This window comes from Ammospiza caudacuta, chromosome Z, assembly GCF_027887145.1.
Source record: "Ammospiza caudacuta isolate bAmmCau1 chromosome Z, bAmmCau1.pri, whole genome shotgun sequence".
Lineage (NCBI taxonomy): Eukaryota > Metazoa > Chordata > Aves > Passeriformes > Passerellidae > Ammospiza > Ammospiza caudacuta.
The window spans coordinates 62,247,906-62,265,897 of record NC_080632.1 but is presented as its reverse complement, the minus strand read 5'-3'; the positions used below and the strand labels follow the sequence as shown (position 1 = coordinate 62,265,897).

The 17,992-nt window shown below is 44.8% G+C and overlaps 1 protein-coding gene across 1 annotated transcript in view; it reads right to left on the bottom strand.

Annotated features, from left to right (window-relative positions):
• Positions 1–763: 763 nt before the first annotated feature.
• The window catches only part of MACIR (macrophage immunometabolism regulator), a 33,298-nt gene continuing 16,069 nt past the window's right edge, over positions 764–17,992 (bottom strand). Inside the window, exon 3 of the mRNA XM_058824251.1 lies at positions 764–1,534. Coding sequence (XP_058680234.1) covers positions 890–1,534 — 645 coding nt within the window. The 3' untranslated portion in view covers positions 764–889. The remainder of the gene's footprint in view (positions 1,535–17,992) is intronic.

Sequence of the window (17,992 nt, the reverse complement as noted above, 5' to 3'; positions counted from 1 at the left end):
AATTTCCAAAGCTATGCTGAAGTTGATACCTTCTGCTACTACAGATGAAATGAAAATCACAAATTAAAATCAAAAACATTACCAACATACCAGTACAGACATTCCATTTTCTGTCTCTAGACAATGTAAAAACAAAATCTAACAAAAAAAACCCCCAAGAACCAAACAAACAAAAAAATCACTCTATTTCTTGAAAGATTTGCTTTAAATAACTCAAAGATTTATCCTGAACATGTTCTATAGAATAAAAAGGACAAAGCAATTACTTCAATGCAGAAACTAAAAAATCAGTTTTGATAGGATTCAAGTAGCAAACATTTCTTTTATGAATAAATCTCACCCCATCACTAGTACAAGCGCAGTCTCAAAATGTATGAATTGGATTGTTTAAATAGCAAGTGGTTCATCCAGTCAAGCTCACATTCTTGTCCATGCTGCAAGAAAACCACATATATTTTACTACAGAAACAAAAAGTAAACAAAAAAAAATCTCCTTGGGTAATAATCCAAGAGCAGTTTCTAATATCAAGCCAAAATTAGAAACAACCAAGCAGACACCACAAATTTTTCAGTGCTGAATTACTGTAAACACTAGATGTAGCAGTACAGAAAAAACAATTCCAAAAACCAAAAGCTTTTTTTTTTGTTAAAATGTGTCCAAAGAAATATCCACTAGTTGCAGTCAAATCTGCATCAGAAGCTGCTGGATCAGGAAAAAATTTCACTCTCCAAGTATTTGCAGAAAACTTCATTGCCAAGACTGTATTCCTGGTAACACTGAGCTGATAAAACCACCTACAATGTGGACAGTCATGTACTCACTTCAACAGTGGATTTCTGCAGCAAGAGACAAAAGATCAGAAATAATTTCTAAATTTGAGATGATAGCTCATGTGCTATTCCTTGAAAACATACGATCCCCTCTAAGAGTAAGGTGTTGGAGCTGGTATTGTAACACTTCTGTGTCAGCAGGTTCCTTAATGCTCATTTTGTCTAAATTGAGGTAGTCTAGGGATTTTGAATGAGCCCTTTTACCTTTCAAAAGGCAGAGTGGCAGGGGACCATGAAGTGCTTTGTAAGGTTCATATGGTAAAGCTTTATTGTATTTATCCCCAGAGCTGGGCATCCGTCTCCTCCTCCTTCCATTTACTGCTGGGATCTCATAGGGCTGGAAGTACTTACTTCTGGTTTTGTACAAACGTGAGGAACGTGGAAGTCCTGAATCAAGATGTCTGGAGCCCAAGTTAGGACCAGATTCTCCTTTATTCTCTTCACTTCCAATATACTTATGGGCTAATTTTAGCAGTTCCTTTCCAGTTGTGAAGCCAACCAGGTAGTTAGAATCCATGTGAAGGATCTGATATCCTGCAACTGTCCGCCTCAATGGTGAGCAGGGGGTGCTGGAACAGCGTGGCTTTTCTGCTTCTGTCCTGGCTGCAGAACTCACCTCTGCAAGAGGCACAGAGAGGGTGGAGAGGATAGTTCTGGACTCTCCAGTCACATCAACTTCCATTTTAAACACAAAGCTTTGCTCCTAAAAATAAAACAGAGCTTGATCAGAAAATGCAATACAAGGGGCTGAGAGAAGACCACAGGAAAGGAATTTTTTATCACCCAGAAGTCATAACCAGTACTTCCCTATTCAGCCTGGTCTTAGCTCTGCACGATGTCATGTAACAGACCTATCAATGACATCTGTCTTTCAAAATTATCTTGGGTGGGTTTTTTAATAAAAGATACCATAAAGATACTGATTATTCTAAATAGCTAAAAACATATTAATACTATCATACACAAAAATGGAACATCTTTCTGGATCATTTCTTCAGCCTTTTAGTGCATTTGATTCTTTGTAGTCCCTCACCTCTTGGAGCATCTACATCCATTAGCAGGTCCACAGCACCTTCCCCAGTCTTTACTTTGTAATTTGTCTACTGTCAATATTATCAAACAAAGCTTTCAAAAAACACGCCTAAAAAGTATGAGCTCATTCAGATATGACCATGGATCACACCTGATCTGAGTGTACCTGATCTGATGCTTTCATCTTCCTCATGTGCAGACAGCTTGCTTTAAATTCACAGTGGCATCCTAGCCATTCCACACCTGTCTGATTACATCATCAGCAGTCTTCACATACTTCCCAAGGAAACTGACCTATCATCTTACTCACAATTAATCAAACACACACTCTTTTATTCTAATAGGATGCTAATGTATTTCTAACAAAGTATACTGTATTTAATGAATATAGCATTAGATTCTTATAAGCATCTTAAGAATAAACAATATTTATGTGTTATTTCCTGTTTCTCTTGGAAACATTTTACCCTTCCCTCACTACTATTCCAAACACATTATTTGGTGCCTTTACAAACAAAAGCGCTCACTGCAAGTTATCATCACCTCTAACATGAAAAGATATGGTCACCATCCAGCAAGTATACACCAGCAGATGCTGGAACACCAGAAAGCCTCCCTTTCATTTCAATTGTCAGCATCATCTGAACCATTTCACTCACACAGCTACTTCACAAAACAGGTCACATTTGTGACCTGCTTTCTTCATTTCCTGCAAATCCATGCTTTCTTCATTGTCAGATGCATCTTTGCTCTAAAGGTCAGCTACTGTACTCAATATAATTCACCAAAAAAATCAGCATAACTATGTCACATTTAAAGGCAATAAAGGAAGGAAAGTTAGCATCCAAGTGTTAAGCTGAACAAATACTAAAATTCATTATATGTGATCATAAACTACATCCAAAAGCTCAATAATATTTCACAAATAAGGCTGACTTAAAACACGCTTCCAGGAGTTTGCAAACTTTTGAATCTACTACTTGATGCCATTTTCAGGCTTGGAACGTGACAGGCCAAGTAGCAACGATGCAACAAACAAGGAAATACTTTATTCCATGGTCTGTAATTAAGACACCCCCCAAAATCCCATTAAGACCGATCTCCATTAATTTGTTTTAAATTAGAGAGAGAGCTGTGCGCAATTATCACTTGGCAAAAGAAAATACTAGTCTTATGCATAAAAATATAAGATTACCTTGTATCTGTGAAGGGACTGGGAAGGAGTAGTTCAAATAATGTTCTGTCAGAGTGGAAATCTGTTTCAAAACCTCTTGGGGGCTTGGAATATGTGGTAGGGGGTGGGTGAGCCCTTGCTCTGGTGAGGTGGTGTGTAGATTTTCATGTTTCTCTTTGCTGATTTATGACCGGAGATATCTCAGGGACACCACTTGTAAGTTTTCTGTGCTGTCTAGGTGGCCTGGAAAGGCCCAGGGATAGCCTTGAAGAGCCCGGCGCTTCAAAGGACAAGGAGAGACTTCTGATCTTGTCTCGGTCTCGGTGTTTATTAATTGTTTATCTAAAAGATTTTCTTTCAGCCCGACAGAGGTCTGCACAGCAAGTCAGCCATGGGCACACTCCGCAAGCCCCCGGGCGGTCACCTATCTTTACACCCGAAGTTACGTGTACAATATTTATCATTTTTCCCCAATACCTTCTACCCTTATTAACCAGTGCACTTTTAGTAATAACCAATCCCAAAGTGCCAACATCACCACAGAAGATGGAGACCAAGAAGAAGAAGAAGAACAGGACATGCCCCAATTCCTCCATCTTACTTCTTTAGACCCTCCTGTACCAAAATCCTAAACCCTGTGTTTTACACTCTAATTATCCCTTCACAATTCACCCAGTGAATTAACTTATTAACTTATCCCTTCACAATTCACCCAGTGAAACCTTCCCAGTCCTCATACAGGTGTCGTCTCCTGTGTAGGATCAAAGTCCAGCCACCAGACACTTCTGGCAACATTCCAGGACTCCCGAGCCCCCCAAGGGTGGTCTCGGCCTCTCTGCACCTCCGTCCTGAGGTGCTGAGATCCCACAGTGGTGCCCTGGCCCAGCCCCACAGTGTCTGTCACTAATGGCACAATGGAGGCAGCCCCCCTGTTTTGCCTAACCCAGCCCCCGAAATGGCTGAGCAACTGAAAGACCCACCTGGTAGGAAGGGTTTTTAAGAAGACTAACCATGACGCAAGCATGTTGCTCTCTAACTCTACCTCCATCTTGGAGCTTTACACCACTGGAACCCTGAAGGTAGTAATGTCTCTTTTTCTACATCTTTCCCCCTTTTGCCTTCTAACTTTCTTTTTACAGAAGGCAATGACAAATGGGTTTAAACATTTTCTGTGTTCAGTGGGCTATTTCTGTGTTGTGGTGTTTCATGTTGTACTGAATCCTCTGAGAAAGTTCCTCATGTTCTATAATTCACTAGTAAAGTTTGTGATTTTTTAGCTCTTGAAGACATCTGGTTGGCATTTTTCCTTTGCACCTACCCAGACCAAAAGAATCTTGGTTTAACCCTGAATTTAAGTGACTAGGGTCTGACTTTCCTATCTCTCCTTCCCTGCTTAGTCCCCAATTAACCTGCTGCTCCCTATGCTAATAAATTAGGAGTAAACAAAATGCCCACAGTTCTGATAAAGAGGATTTTATTTACCATTAACAGACTTATATTATGGAGAGACTATTTTAATGTTCCTTTAGTCTTAAATGGTCTCTTTTCATTCTCAGTTGTGGTATACAGAGGATTCTTCATTACCAGTTTTGTGTACTGTAACTTTTGCAGATATACTTCATCCAATGACCTGTTAAGCATTCTGGGGTTGGACTAGATGGTCTCCTGTAGTAGATAGGGTCAGGTGTTTGGAAGATCTCGCGATGTCACGGAAAGCAGCAGGATTCCTCTCCCCCTAACACCTAGTGATAAGGGATCACCCAAGAATGTAGACCCCCCTAACATTAGTAACGTTCAACTCCTTATTAACCAATTACAGTAAGGTAAGACCCCAGACGTAGAGAAAAACCTTCCCGAGTATAAAACCCGACGAGATGAGACAATAAAGGCCTTTGAACCATCCACCACGTTGGTGCCTGCGTGTGTTCTTGGCCCGAGCGACCCTGGAGACTTTGGGTGGCCGTGCCATTTCCTCAGAACCAGGTCGCCTTGCCTTCCATCAGAAGGCAACAACTGGTGCCGAAACTCTGGGAGCCGATCAGCGCCCGGGGAACGGGGATTCGCCTGGAGAGAGGACGGCAGCTGCACAGCTGGTCTAGTGCAGCGGAGGGGACGCCCTCGAATCATGGAAGCAATTGCAAAGGTTGTGAGTGAGGTGCATGCACAATGGGGAATTGAATGTAAGCTTAAAGATATGAATCTCGCATTGCCGAGATTGATTAAGCTGGGGGCTATAGAAAGTCCCGTGGATATTTTACACCCGGAGGTGTGGGATAATTGTACGAAAACCCTGGCCGAGGATACCATGTGTTCAGGCTCGGGCAAAGCCCTAAAATCGTGGGGCAGAGTCGTCCGGGCTCTGCAAAAAGCTCGACAAGAGCAAGAAACCTGGAAAGCTGCGAGAAGTTGTTTAATAGCCATTCCGCAGTTGGGGGTGGGAGCTACAACACAGACCACCCCGGAAAGTCATCAGATTGGAGACGGGCATGTGCAGGGGCTAGGCGCATCCCACCTCCCCTCAAGCCCGAGCCCAAAACCCCCCGGGAGGCCCCCCAACCCCCCCACGGAGCCCGCCAGATCCCAGCGCCCCCTCGGAGCCTCTCGGCAAAACCGCGGCTCCTCTACCCGTCCCCCCCCCGCCGATTGCCGACCCGACGCAGGAGGCAGAGCAACGGGCGCAGTGTTTTTGGGGGGGGCTGGCGGAGGAGGCGCGGGAAGCAGCGGGATGGTCAGAAACCGCCTGGATCGATAAAATCTCTCCGCCGCCGTATGGGCTCGAAAATGGCGACCAACCGCGTGGTCAGGGCGGAAGAGAAGAGGGGGAAAAGGGCAGAAATACAGTCAGTCTGCTTAACATTGCATGCGCAGGAGAGCAGGGAGAAGGGGGCGGTCCCCGCAGTGGAGTGTAACACCAATCAGAGCGCTCTATTCAAATTAAGCCCATATAAGGCAAGGACCTCCCCCAGCAGGAGGCAGGGAGACCCCAGGGGGAGGGAACGGTCCGCCCCCCGCACGAGGGGGCAGGGTCGGAGCCTGGGAAAAAGGCAGAGCATTCTGGAAGTGCTCGGTCTTTCGACTTCCGACTCTGACTCAGACTCGAGCCGGGACGAGTCTGAGAGGGAGTCGGGGAGCTCCGATTCGGATTCTAGCCTTAACAGAAGAAGAGCAGCAGCATATAAGGTCTCTAGTCGCAGCGCTCCCGCATGGGTGAAGGGGTCATCAGAGAAAGACTGGACCCCGCTTACAGACTGGCGAAAAATAAAGATAGCCTGCGCCGAGTACACCCCTTCAGTCAAGCTAGTGTTCCCAGTCCGTGTGGGGGGGGCAGGCAAAAACCAAAGAAGGACCTGTTCTCCAGTGAATCCAAAAGAGGTACAAGCAATTATTAAAGCAATTGCAGACAAGAGAATTAATTCTGCCATGGTTACCACACTTATTGACAGCGTTTTTGGGGGGGATGACATGCTTCCCTTTGACATCAAGTAGACGTGCAGAATGATTTTTGATAGGGCAGGAATGATTATTTTTAAACAAGAGTGGGAGGATCAATGCACAAAGGAGCTAGCCCAGATAACAGGGGCTGACCAGCCACTGCACGGGTCCAGCATACAAAGGCTGATGGGCAGAGACCCCACTATGATCACCCCCCAGGCCCAGGCTGAGAACTTACGGGCCCATGAGGTTATGACAACCACCCATGCTGCCCGGGAAGCCATCCGTGCTACTGCCAAAGTAGTAGACAAACCCTTACCATGGTCAACTATAAAACAGAGTGAAAGTGACAGCTTCACTCAGTTTGTGGACAGGCTTCAGGCAGTATTAGACTCCTCCTCATTACCCTCAGAGGCTAAGGGTCCCGTGCTGGCAGACTGCCTACGCCAGCAATGCAACTCAGACACCAAGGACATTCTAAGATCACTGCCACCTGGGTCTAATACAGCAGACATGATCAGACACGTTGCAAAGGAGGAACACCTTGCTCCCATCCAAGCAGCAGTCCACACTGCAATAACCAGTGTGATGGCGTGCCTTAAGTGTGGCCAGGCAGGCCACTTGGCAGTAAACTGCCCCCAGCCAAGGCACCTATCAGCAGCTGCTCCACCACGCCAAGGGGGATTTAGGGGACCGTGCTAGGCATGTGCGAATTATTAGGCTCCAACCATCGGCACCCCGAGCGGTCGGACCCAACAAAGTGATTAAAAGCGTGCTGAAAGGGAGAAACGCGACCCACCCCAAAGCCTTGCCCACAAGGGTCGCTGATATCCCGACCGGCCACGCGGAAGCCTTTCAGATAGGCCGTTCAGCCGAGTCAGACTCAGACCCAATCCTTCGTATGTTAGAAGCTACCTTCCTATCCCTGAACTAATCTAACCCTAACCTAACCGAATCCTGCTGGCTTTGTTACGATGTCGAACCTCCCTTTTACGAAGCAGTCGCTTTAAACACTCCTGTGGAGAGATTTATTAATAATTGGTTAGCTGAGAAAGGCCACGCTGAAATAATGCCGCTGGTTAAGCTGAAAGAGAAAAGCCAGCAGTCAGCAAGCTAAAAGGAAAGGTCAGCAGTGACCTTGCTGCAACATGAGGAAAGGGAGTAGAGATATTCCTGAATATATCCTGAGAATATGTGAAAAGTATCAAAAGTAGAACCATAGGAATGTAGAAGTAGGCGTAGATGCTGATATGTAAGCTGACCAATCCTGAGCTCAACTTTTGCAATATGTATGAAGCTTATTATTAACTGTATTTAACCCGCCGTACTGATCAATAAAATTGGGCCTATGATGATCAACGGATGTCTGGGTCTCCTTCCTTCGACAAATGGTGGAGAATGCGGGCATAACCGAATCTCTACCCTTTTTCTCGGATTAAAAGAAAAAGGGATTACGCCACGGTCGGGAAGTTGGGTTTGGGTCCCGGCAGCAGGGACGGTGCCGGAATTTGAAGCACCCTTAAGGTTCACAACGGTGGACTTAAGCCAATACGTGCCGCAGGAGCCTGGAGAGCTGCAACAGCGCTGATTAATAGGTATGGATAGGCAAGCGGCATATGATTTATTTACCGCCTATTTAGAGCGGCGTGGGATAAAGGGGATAGATTTAAAAAAGGAGTTACCAGGGTTATTAGCCTATGGCCATGCTAAGGGTATTTTTTCTAACCCTCATACAGTTCATGAGCTAGCAGAGTGGAAGAAGTTTGGGGAAATATTGTGGGATACAGTGTTGGACGATGATAAGTCAGCAAAGAAATTCGGGAAGTTATGGCGGGTGGTGTATAACACGTTACTGCAGCAGGTCTCTGAGAGAAAGGCAGCAGAAAGGGCAACAGAAGCTCATAGGAGGAATATAGGGTATGGTCGTGAGGATGATCCCCTGGCACCTTCTGTAACTAAGATACTTATGCCTAAGGGTCCCCAGGAAAGTAGTGTGGAAGATTTTCCTATAGGCGCAGTGGAACCGTCTGCACCTTTCCTGTCTGAGGGGGAGGGCGAGTCGGATGGTGGGGGTAAGAGCAAACCAGCTTTGCCTCCGCTACCGGCTTCGGGCGGGTCAGATGGTGGGGGTGTGAGCAAGCCAGCTTTACCTCCGCTACCGGCTTCGGGCGGGTCGGACGGTGGGAGTGGGAGCAAGCCAGCTTCGCCTCCGCCGTCAGCCTTGCCTCCGCCGCTTCCCCTCAATGAGCCGGCTCCGGTTACAGCTCCAGCGGGGGGGCTGATTGCCCCCCGCGGGCCGTCTCAGCCTGAGCCGGCTCCGGTTTCACTGTCAGTTCCAGCGGGGGGGCTGCTTCCTCTGCTTCCCCCGCGCGAGCCAGCCTCTGCTTCACTGCCTTCCCCGTGCAAAAACTCGGTGTCTGCACTGAAGCGCCAGCAGCATAGCACCCTTAAAGAGCCAGATCCCATCCCAGGGGCACACCGTGATCCATGGGGGGAGATGGCTAAACAGAGGAGGGAAGCTTGGGCTGCTTTGGCGAAAGAAGTAATGCAAATGGGGGATGGTGAGGCGGTGGAAATAGCTTCTAGTCTTGCATGCCCAGTTACATACACACCACACTATGATGCACAGGGGAACCTTACGCATAATATAGCAGAATATACTCCCTTAGATTGGAAGCTGTTAACTCAGCTACGTTCTACGGTTAGTCAGTTTGGAGTAAAATGTGAACCTGTTAAGCAAATGCTAGATTATCTTTTTAATACTCAGGTTTTATGTCCTAATGATTTAAGAGGAATAGTTCGGTTGATATTCACTCAGCATCAGCAGTTGTTGTTTAATGCACATGACCCATTACATGGAGTAACAGTAAAGGAGCTGATGGGCTTAGAGGCATTTTTACGTACAGAGGCACAGATGATATCGGGAGAAGATAAACTTAGGGAGTCTATGTGGTTAGTGGGTGCTGCAATTGACATGGTTAAAGAGCCAGGAGGGTTACCGGTTTATATGGGCATTAAACAAGGTAGAGAAGAATCATTTGGAAATTTTATCGATAGAGCAGCTACTGCTATAGATCGGGCTGGTGTTGCAGGGCCCTATTGAAGTAGTGTGCCTTGCAAAATAGCAATCCAGCAACCCAAAGAGTGCTAGCTACTTTAGGGGCAAATTGGGCTATTGAGGAAGCATTAGAGTGAATGGCATTAATGCCAACAGCTTCACAGGCATTTATAGTAGAAGCCTTAAAGGAATTAGGATTAGGGTTGCAAAAGCATAGTCTACTCAAAATCAGGTGTTAGCTGCTCTTGCTCCTCTCCGAAGCGGCTCACTGGTGGTCACGTAAGGAGGCTCGAGACCATTCATCAAGTGTTACCGATGCGGCAATGAGGGACAGACACAAGTTGCCGCCGTGTCATCGGAGACACCAGCTGCTGCCGTAACATCGCTGCTACCTCCTGCCTGCAACCCGCAACAACAGGGAGCCTCGGCTTGGACTTATCAGCAGCAGTAGACGTCACACTAATGACGAATCGGCCTGAGAGGATACCCACTGGAGTAAAGGGCCCTCTTATATTAAATGGACAAACATGTGGAGCATTATTGCTGGGACGTTCTTCTATAACTATGTTGGGATTATTTGTTTTGCCTGGTGTTATCGATGCAGACTTTACTGGGGAAATACAAATCATGGCTTACACCCTTTATCCTCCGATTAAAATTACAAAAGGACAACGCATTGCACAATTGGTACCACTGTCACAAATGACATCAGGAATACAATCATTTACTGGACAAACACGGGATGAAAAAGGTTTTGGCTCTACTGGTGTTACACTTTTAACTGTGGATTTACAAAATAGACCAAAGCAAAAGGTTGGAATTACTTATGGGCATCAAAGCATTACCCTTTATGGATTATTGGATACAAGAGCAGATACTAGCATCATTTCTCCAGAAGCATGGCCACAACACTGGCCTCTATTTCCCTCATCAAACATGCTCACAGGAGTGGGAGGATTTACACTGGCAAGCAGGTCGCCACCTTTGTCTGTGTGTATTGAGAATCAACAAATATCTGCTGTGTTTTCAATTGTTCAACTGCCTCCTACAGTTTCTTGTTTAATTGGAAGGGACATTTTAACACAATTGGGAGTGGTGTTAACTAATCAACACCCTTTGGGGTAATTGCCATTGCTTGGACTTTCCCCATTCCACTCACCTGGAAAACAGATACACCGGTGATGGTTAAGCAATGGCCATTAAAAGGGGAGAGTCTTATGCATGCCCATGAATTGGTACAGGAACAATATACAAAAGGGCACCTACGACTATCTACAAGCCCTTGGAATACACCTATTTTTGTAATCAAAAAGAAATCAGGGAAATATCATTTGATACACGATTTGAGGGCTGTGAATGACCAAATGGAACCAATGGGAGCTTTACAGCCTGGTCTTCCAAATCCAGCTATGATTCCAGAACACTGGCCACTTTTAATTATTGACCTAAAGGATTGTTTTTTCACTATTGGCCTACATCCTGATGACATGAAGAGATTTGCCTTCACTTTACCAGCAATAAATCGTGGAGAACCGGATAAAAGATTTGAATGGATATCTCTTCCGCAGGGCATGCGCAACTCTCCCACTTTATGTCAGCTTTATGTTGATGCTGCTTTACAGCCACTACGTCGCAAATGGCCAGCAACTATAATATATCATTACATGGACGATATTTTGTTTGCACAGCAACAGCCATTCTCCTCTTTACAGATTGAAACCATTAAAAATACTCTTGCTGCATATTCACTTGTTATTGCTGCAGAGAAAATTCAGACTACAAAGCCCTGGAAATATTTGGGATGGACTCTGATGGATCAAATAGTAATACCACAAAAATTGGAATTACAATTGGACATTAAAACTTTACATGATGCACAGAAGTTGCTGGGAGACTTACAGTGGCTGAAGCCTATTGTGGGAATACCAAATCATTTACTAGAAGCCCTACGGCCTTTGTTGAGAGGCGTGGACCCTACTACTCCTGTACACCTGACAAAGGAGCATCATCTTGCCTTGCAGCAAATTAGTAACTGTGTACAGCAAGGGTATGTGTCTCGTCGACAACTCGACCACCCCATCGACCTTACTATCTGGAATAGCCCTTGCCACTTGCTTGGTGCTCTCTCTCAGTTGCAAAAGAAAACGGGGGAGATACGGGTGTTGGAATGGTTATCACCACCACTACAGCATAAGAAAACAATATCTTCAAAAATTGAACAATTGGCTGCATTAATCAAAAAGGGGCGTCTCAGAATTCTTGAAGTGGATGGTAGAGAACCTGCTACTATTAGATTGCCTATGGAAAAAGAAACCTTGGACTGGTACTTGATTAATTCAAAGAATTTACAAGAAGCATTATTAATGTCACCTGCTAAAGTAGAGACTAGTAAATTAGTGCCTAGAGTTTTGCAATGGATGACAGAATGGAACTGGATTACTCGACCTTTGAGAGAAGAACGCCCCATAGAAGGAGCTATTACAGCCTTTACAGATGCAGGAAAGAAATCAAGGCATGCTGCTGTTACCTGGCAAGAAAAGGGACAATGGAAGCATCAACTCCTCACAGCAGACCCTGCAGATAGCTTACAAACTTTGGAATTGTTAGCAGTAGTATGGGCGGTATCCAACTTACAGGAGCCTTTAAATGTGGTCACAGACTCTATGTATGTTGCAGGAGTAGCCAAACGAATAGAGGAAGCAGCAATTAAGGAAGTGAATAATAAATGATTGTATGAGTTACTGATACAGTTAAGGAAGGCTTTACGAGAAAGAAATGCAGCATATTCTGTGATTCATATTAGGAGTCATAAATGGTCTGAAGGTTTAGGAGAAGGGAATGAACGTGCAGATAAATTGGTTACCCTACCCATTGATAATTCTTGTCCTATTGACAAGCACACATTGGCCAGAGAAGCACATAGTAGATATCATCAAAATGCAAGAGGTTTAGCAAAACACTTTGAGCTGAGTTTGTCAGAAGCCAAGGCCATTGTCAGAGCATGTCCAACATGTAGTTATCATAATGGTGGGATAGGTCTAGGCATCGGGGTAAATCCTCGAGGTTTAGAAATAAATGAGAAATGGCAAATGGATGTTACACACATAGCCAGATTTGGTAAAGTCAAGCATGTGCACGTCACCATAGATACATATAGTCATTACATATGGGCTACGGCTCAGGCAGGAGAGAAAGCTACACATGTTATCAGACACCTGTTAAGTTGTTTCGCTGTTATGGGAGTTCCAAAGAGTATTAAAACCGATAATGGTCCAGCTTATGTAAGTGCTAGGGTTCGGAAATTTTTGAATCAGTGGTCTGTTAAGCACGTGACAGGTATTCCACACTCTCCTACTGGACAGGCAATAGTGGAAAGAGCAAACGGTACCCTTAAGCAGTATATTGAAAAACATCAAGATTTGGCAGATCCACAGGCATGTTTGTCTAAGGTTTTTGTATGTGATTAACCATTTATGCATTTTTGGGGAAGATGATACCCCCCCTGCAATGAAACATCATCCGAGGTCAGGTCAGGAAAATACTAAGGAAACAGAGGTCTGGGTTAAGTATAAGAACCCGAGTACAGGATTATGGGAAAAACCTGCAAAAGTATTATATTGGGGTCGGGGGTATCTTTGTGTTTCCTCACCTACAGGGCCTTTGTGGGTGCCTGCTAAGTGGACTAAACCTGTCTTTGATGCAGCCTCTGGTGGATCGCCTTACGGAGGAGGACAGGGAGCGACTGGGGAAGAAACTGCTTCTAGTCCTACAACCACTACTGTTACAATTGAAGGGGTACTCGGAAGCGTTGGACAGAGCACTGACACGTCACTATCGGACAGCCCAGGAGCTGATTGGTTTTATTGACTCATTATCAACTTTTCATTTAACGAATCCAGCGAAACTACATTGCCTTGACTGTTACAATCCACATTGTGCTGCCTGGATAGCTCTACGTTGTGGGGGTTGTGAAAGAACTTTTTGGATAGAACAATCACTATTGTGGGATTTGTGGTGTCATACTTGTGAACAAGAGCACACGTGGGGTAAAAGTTGGCAAGATGAATTAAGGAGACAAACAGGGCAAAATGCATATATAGCTTTAAATCTTTATGAGTCTCCTGAACAGAAAATTCTTGCTTATTATCGATGGGAACTACAATGTATTGTGAATAGAATTAAGGTTCAAAGTAAATCACGTATAGTTTCTATAAGGTGTAGGAAATTAGTGCCTTTAACACAGCATTCAATTGTAGGACCCTTCAAAGGGGATCCTGATAGAGCATTAGATTGCTGCATTGACAAGTTGCAAAAATTGAGTTTGCAAGTGGCAGGACCAGTGAGATCAGGAGCAGCAAGATTAAAGACAGATAAGAAAAAGAAGGCAAAAGGGGAAGGGTCTCATTTGAATAAGGGTATCAGTGATTGCTAATTAATTTTCTATGATTAGAACACTTTTACAGTTGTGGGACCCTCGGGAAGATATAGTTGTTGAGGAGGATAACGAACAAGAACTACGATTACGAAATAAGATACGTCTTGTGTTAAAGAGAGACCTTGAGCTGTTAGCCTCATACAGTAAAAAGGCAGAAGAGGCTTTGCGATCACCACCATTGAATTGGTTGCTTTGGATTGAAGAACCACAATTTCATACTGGTCCTTACTTATATTCACTTCCTTGTTACGTTTGCAAAAGGGATAATGATAAATGCTATGCATGGGTAGCTTTGCATTGTGCAGATTGTAATCAGGTTTATTGGTATTCACAGAGGTCAGTAGATTATTTATGGTGTAAACCTTGTTCTGGAAAGTGGATTCGAAATTATTTCTGGGTTAGAGCTCTTGAACAAAGTACTGGCCTGCCAGGACGGACAGGATTACAGCTTTTTGAGAGTGCAGAACAAGTGATTATAGCATATCTTAGGTGGAAGTTGCAGGAAAACCTTAGAGTATTTGAAATTACTAAAGCCTCACGCATCATAGCAGCTCGCTGTAAAGCTGATTTGCCTTCAAACTTATCTCATGCTATACCTGTGAGCAAGGATGCTGATTTAGAATTAGATCAGTATATTCAAAAATTAACTCAGCCTTACAATAGACAATCTAACAAACCAGGGAAAAGACAGCGAAGAAAGGAAAAACAACGCAAGCAGAAGGAAGAAAGGGAGAAGCAAAGCAAGCAGAAAGAAAAATGAGGTTTGTTCTTGTTATACTGCTCAATGCTGTAGCAAGTGAAGCAGTAGGAATAACACACTTTAGTCAACCAAGGGAAAATTTATGGGTGACACTTGCTAATCAAACTAACCAATCATCACTTTGTCTTAGTCTTGGAGGAGTCACTAACCCATTTCGAACATGCCTGGTGGGACTTCCGGTGTGGTCTCCTGGAGAATTTTGCAGTTTGATAAACAACCAAACCTTATGTATGTCTAACATGTCAAACATCACATTGCCAGTGCAACAAGGGTATACTGCAGGTCAGAGTGATGGCTATCGTCAATGCTTACTAATCCAATCACTTAACACCTCTTTGCATTCTCCTCCTGAGGAATTGGATCTTTTTGGAAGTACAAATGCCAGCATATCTAACACTACAGCTGGTGGATGGTTTAGCTTCAGACTTCTGGGTGCTCAGAATTTAAACCAACCTAAAGAAACATGGGCCACCCTAGATTCATCCCTGAATGTGAGTGAATTCTCTCCACAGCATTACAATCAATGTAACGGCACAAATATCACAGCACCAATGAAATTACCCACAGGAATATTTTTGATTTGTGGAGACAGGGCGTGGAACGGCATACCAGCTAAACCACAGGGTGGACCCTGTTATTTGGGAAAATTGTCACTGTTTCACCCTAATGTGTCCTTGCTAATGCAGCTGAGTCAAAATTCAAACAGGAAAAAACGTAGCATACATGACTTAGACTGCAGCAAGATAGGAGATCCACGGTTTTGGGGCACATTCAAACAGGTGGTGGTTTCAACTATCTTGCCAGGAGGATCTGCCAATAAAGCTATGAATTTAGCAAAACAATTAGGATGCTGGGCAAGGGATGAGCTGAACAAGACATCACAAATTCTAGACATGTTAACTGCAGATGTGCAAAGTGTTAACCATGCTGTTTTGCAGAATAGAGCTGCTGTAGATTTTTTGCTCTTAGCACAAGGGCATGGATGTGAAGAGTTCGAGGGAATGTGTTGCATGAATCTGTCTGATCATTCGGTGTCCATTCACTCTAAGATAAAAGAATTGCAACAGGGACTTCACAAACTTAAGGAAGAAGACGGTTTAGGAATTGACGAATGGCTTAAAGGCTTAGGACTTGGACCGTGGCTGAGGAACCTTGTGATCTATGCTATAGGCCTGCTGGGTGTAATCTTACTGTTTTTGCTTATTTTGCCTTGTATCTTTAACTGTATTCAAAACATGGTTAGCCGTACAATAGCAAAAACATGGCAAACTAATCTCCTTGCGCAAGAAGAAAACGGGGGAAATGTGGAGAGATTTATTAATAATTGGTTAGCTGAGAAAGGCCACGCTGAAATAATGCCGCTGGTTAAGCTGAAAGAGAAAAGCCAGCAGTCAGCAAGCTAAAAGGAAAGGTCAGCAGTGACCTTGCTGCAACATGAGGAAAGGGAGTAGAGATATTTCTGAATATATCCTGAGAATATGTGAAAAGTATCAAAAGTAGAACCATAGGAATGTAGAAGTAGGCGTAGATGCTGATATGTAAGCTGACCAATCCTGAGCTCAACTTTTGCAATATGTATGAAGCTTATTATTAACTGTATTTAACCCGCCGTACTGATCAATAAAATTGGGCCTATGATGATCAACGGATGTCTGGGTCTCCTTCCTTCGACACACTCCCTTCAGTTACTCCACAGCAGATGCACCCAACCAATGTAGATGGGACACCCCCCGTAAAGGAATCACCCTGAGTCAAGTCACAGGCCAGGGCAGATGCTTTAGCAATGCAACCCTAGCTAGGCGGAAAGGCAACGTCTGCACCGCAGTTGTCAAACCCAACAGGAAAAACAATAAGTGGGTAGTCCCATCCACATCTGGGATGTGGGTTTGCCAGCGATCTGGAGTGAGTCCCTGTGTGTTCCTTGCCAAATTCGATGACTCTAACTGTGGGATCTCAGCACCTCAGGACTGAGGTGCAGAGGGACCAAGACCACCCTTGGGGGGCTCGGGAGTCCTGGAATGTTGCCAGAAGTGTCTGGTGGCTGGACTTTGATCCTACACAGGAGACGACACCTGTATGAGGATAGGAGGATTTCACTGGGTAAATGGTGAAGGGATAAGTTAATTAGAGTGTAAGACACAGGGTTTAGGATTTCTGTACAGGGGAGTCTAAAGAAGTAAGATGGAGGAATTGGGGCGTGTCCTGTTTTTCTTCTTCTTCTTGGCCTCCATCTTCTGTGGTGATGTTGGCACTTTGGGATTGGTTATTACTAAAAGTGCACTGGTTAATAAGGGTAAAAGGTATTGGGGAAAAATGATAAATATTGTATACGTAACTTTGAGTACAAAGATAGGTGACCGCCCCGGGGGCTCGCAGTGTGCTCATGGCTGGCTGCTGTGCAGACCTCTGTCGGGCCAAGAGAAAATCTTTTAGATAAACAATTAATAAACACCGAGACCGAGAAAAGATCTGGAGCCTCTTCTCGTCCTTTGAAGCGTGGGTTGTCCAAGGCCACCCCGGGCCTTTCCAGGTCACCTAAACAGCTGAGAAACCGACAAGTGGCGTTCGCTGCGTGGGCTACTCCCCACCAACCCTTTCGGTGGGGGATCAGCCCTGAAGAGCTGAAGAGCTAAAGAGCCAAGAGGTCAGCTCCAATCTAGGACGAGTTCCCAGGAGAGCACTGATAGCTCCTGAGGAGAGAAGCCTGAAGAAAAAAAGAGAAAAAAACGGCCAGAAGAGTCTGCAAAAAACATCAGTCACTGAGAACTACATCTCTCAGCTTCTGCCGAGGAAAGTTCGTAGCAGAGCAGCCTGGACTGGAACCAGAAGGCGCCTCTGGATTCCTTCTCCTGTGACCTGCTGGGCGGAGATCGGGAGCCTTCGGACAGCTCTGACGACAAATTCGGTGAGAAGGTCAAAAATAAGAACAGGGGGGGCACACTCTCCCAGGAACAGCGGGAAATTTTTTCCGCCTTACAAGGCGTGGCTTAATCATACACGGAAGGGATCCCAAAGAAAGAATTAAAACAGTTATTGTTGTGGGCAAGGCTCAATTATCCACTTGCAGAAACATGCCTGCTATTCGAAGTGGGGTTTTGGCAAGAAATTAATAGACATTTATATCTCTTAGCAACGAAAAAAGATGAGACGGCGTTAAAGCTGCTCTCGCCAGCTAGAATTATGGTAGAAGGCATTTCGGTGCAGTCGAAAAGACTGGAAGAGCAACGAAAAGTTGCGGCCCCCTCTGAAGGAGGGGGGGAGCAAAGCTCC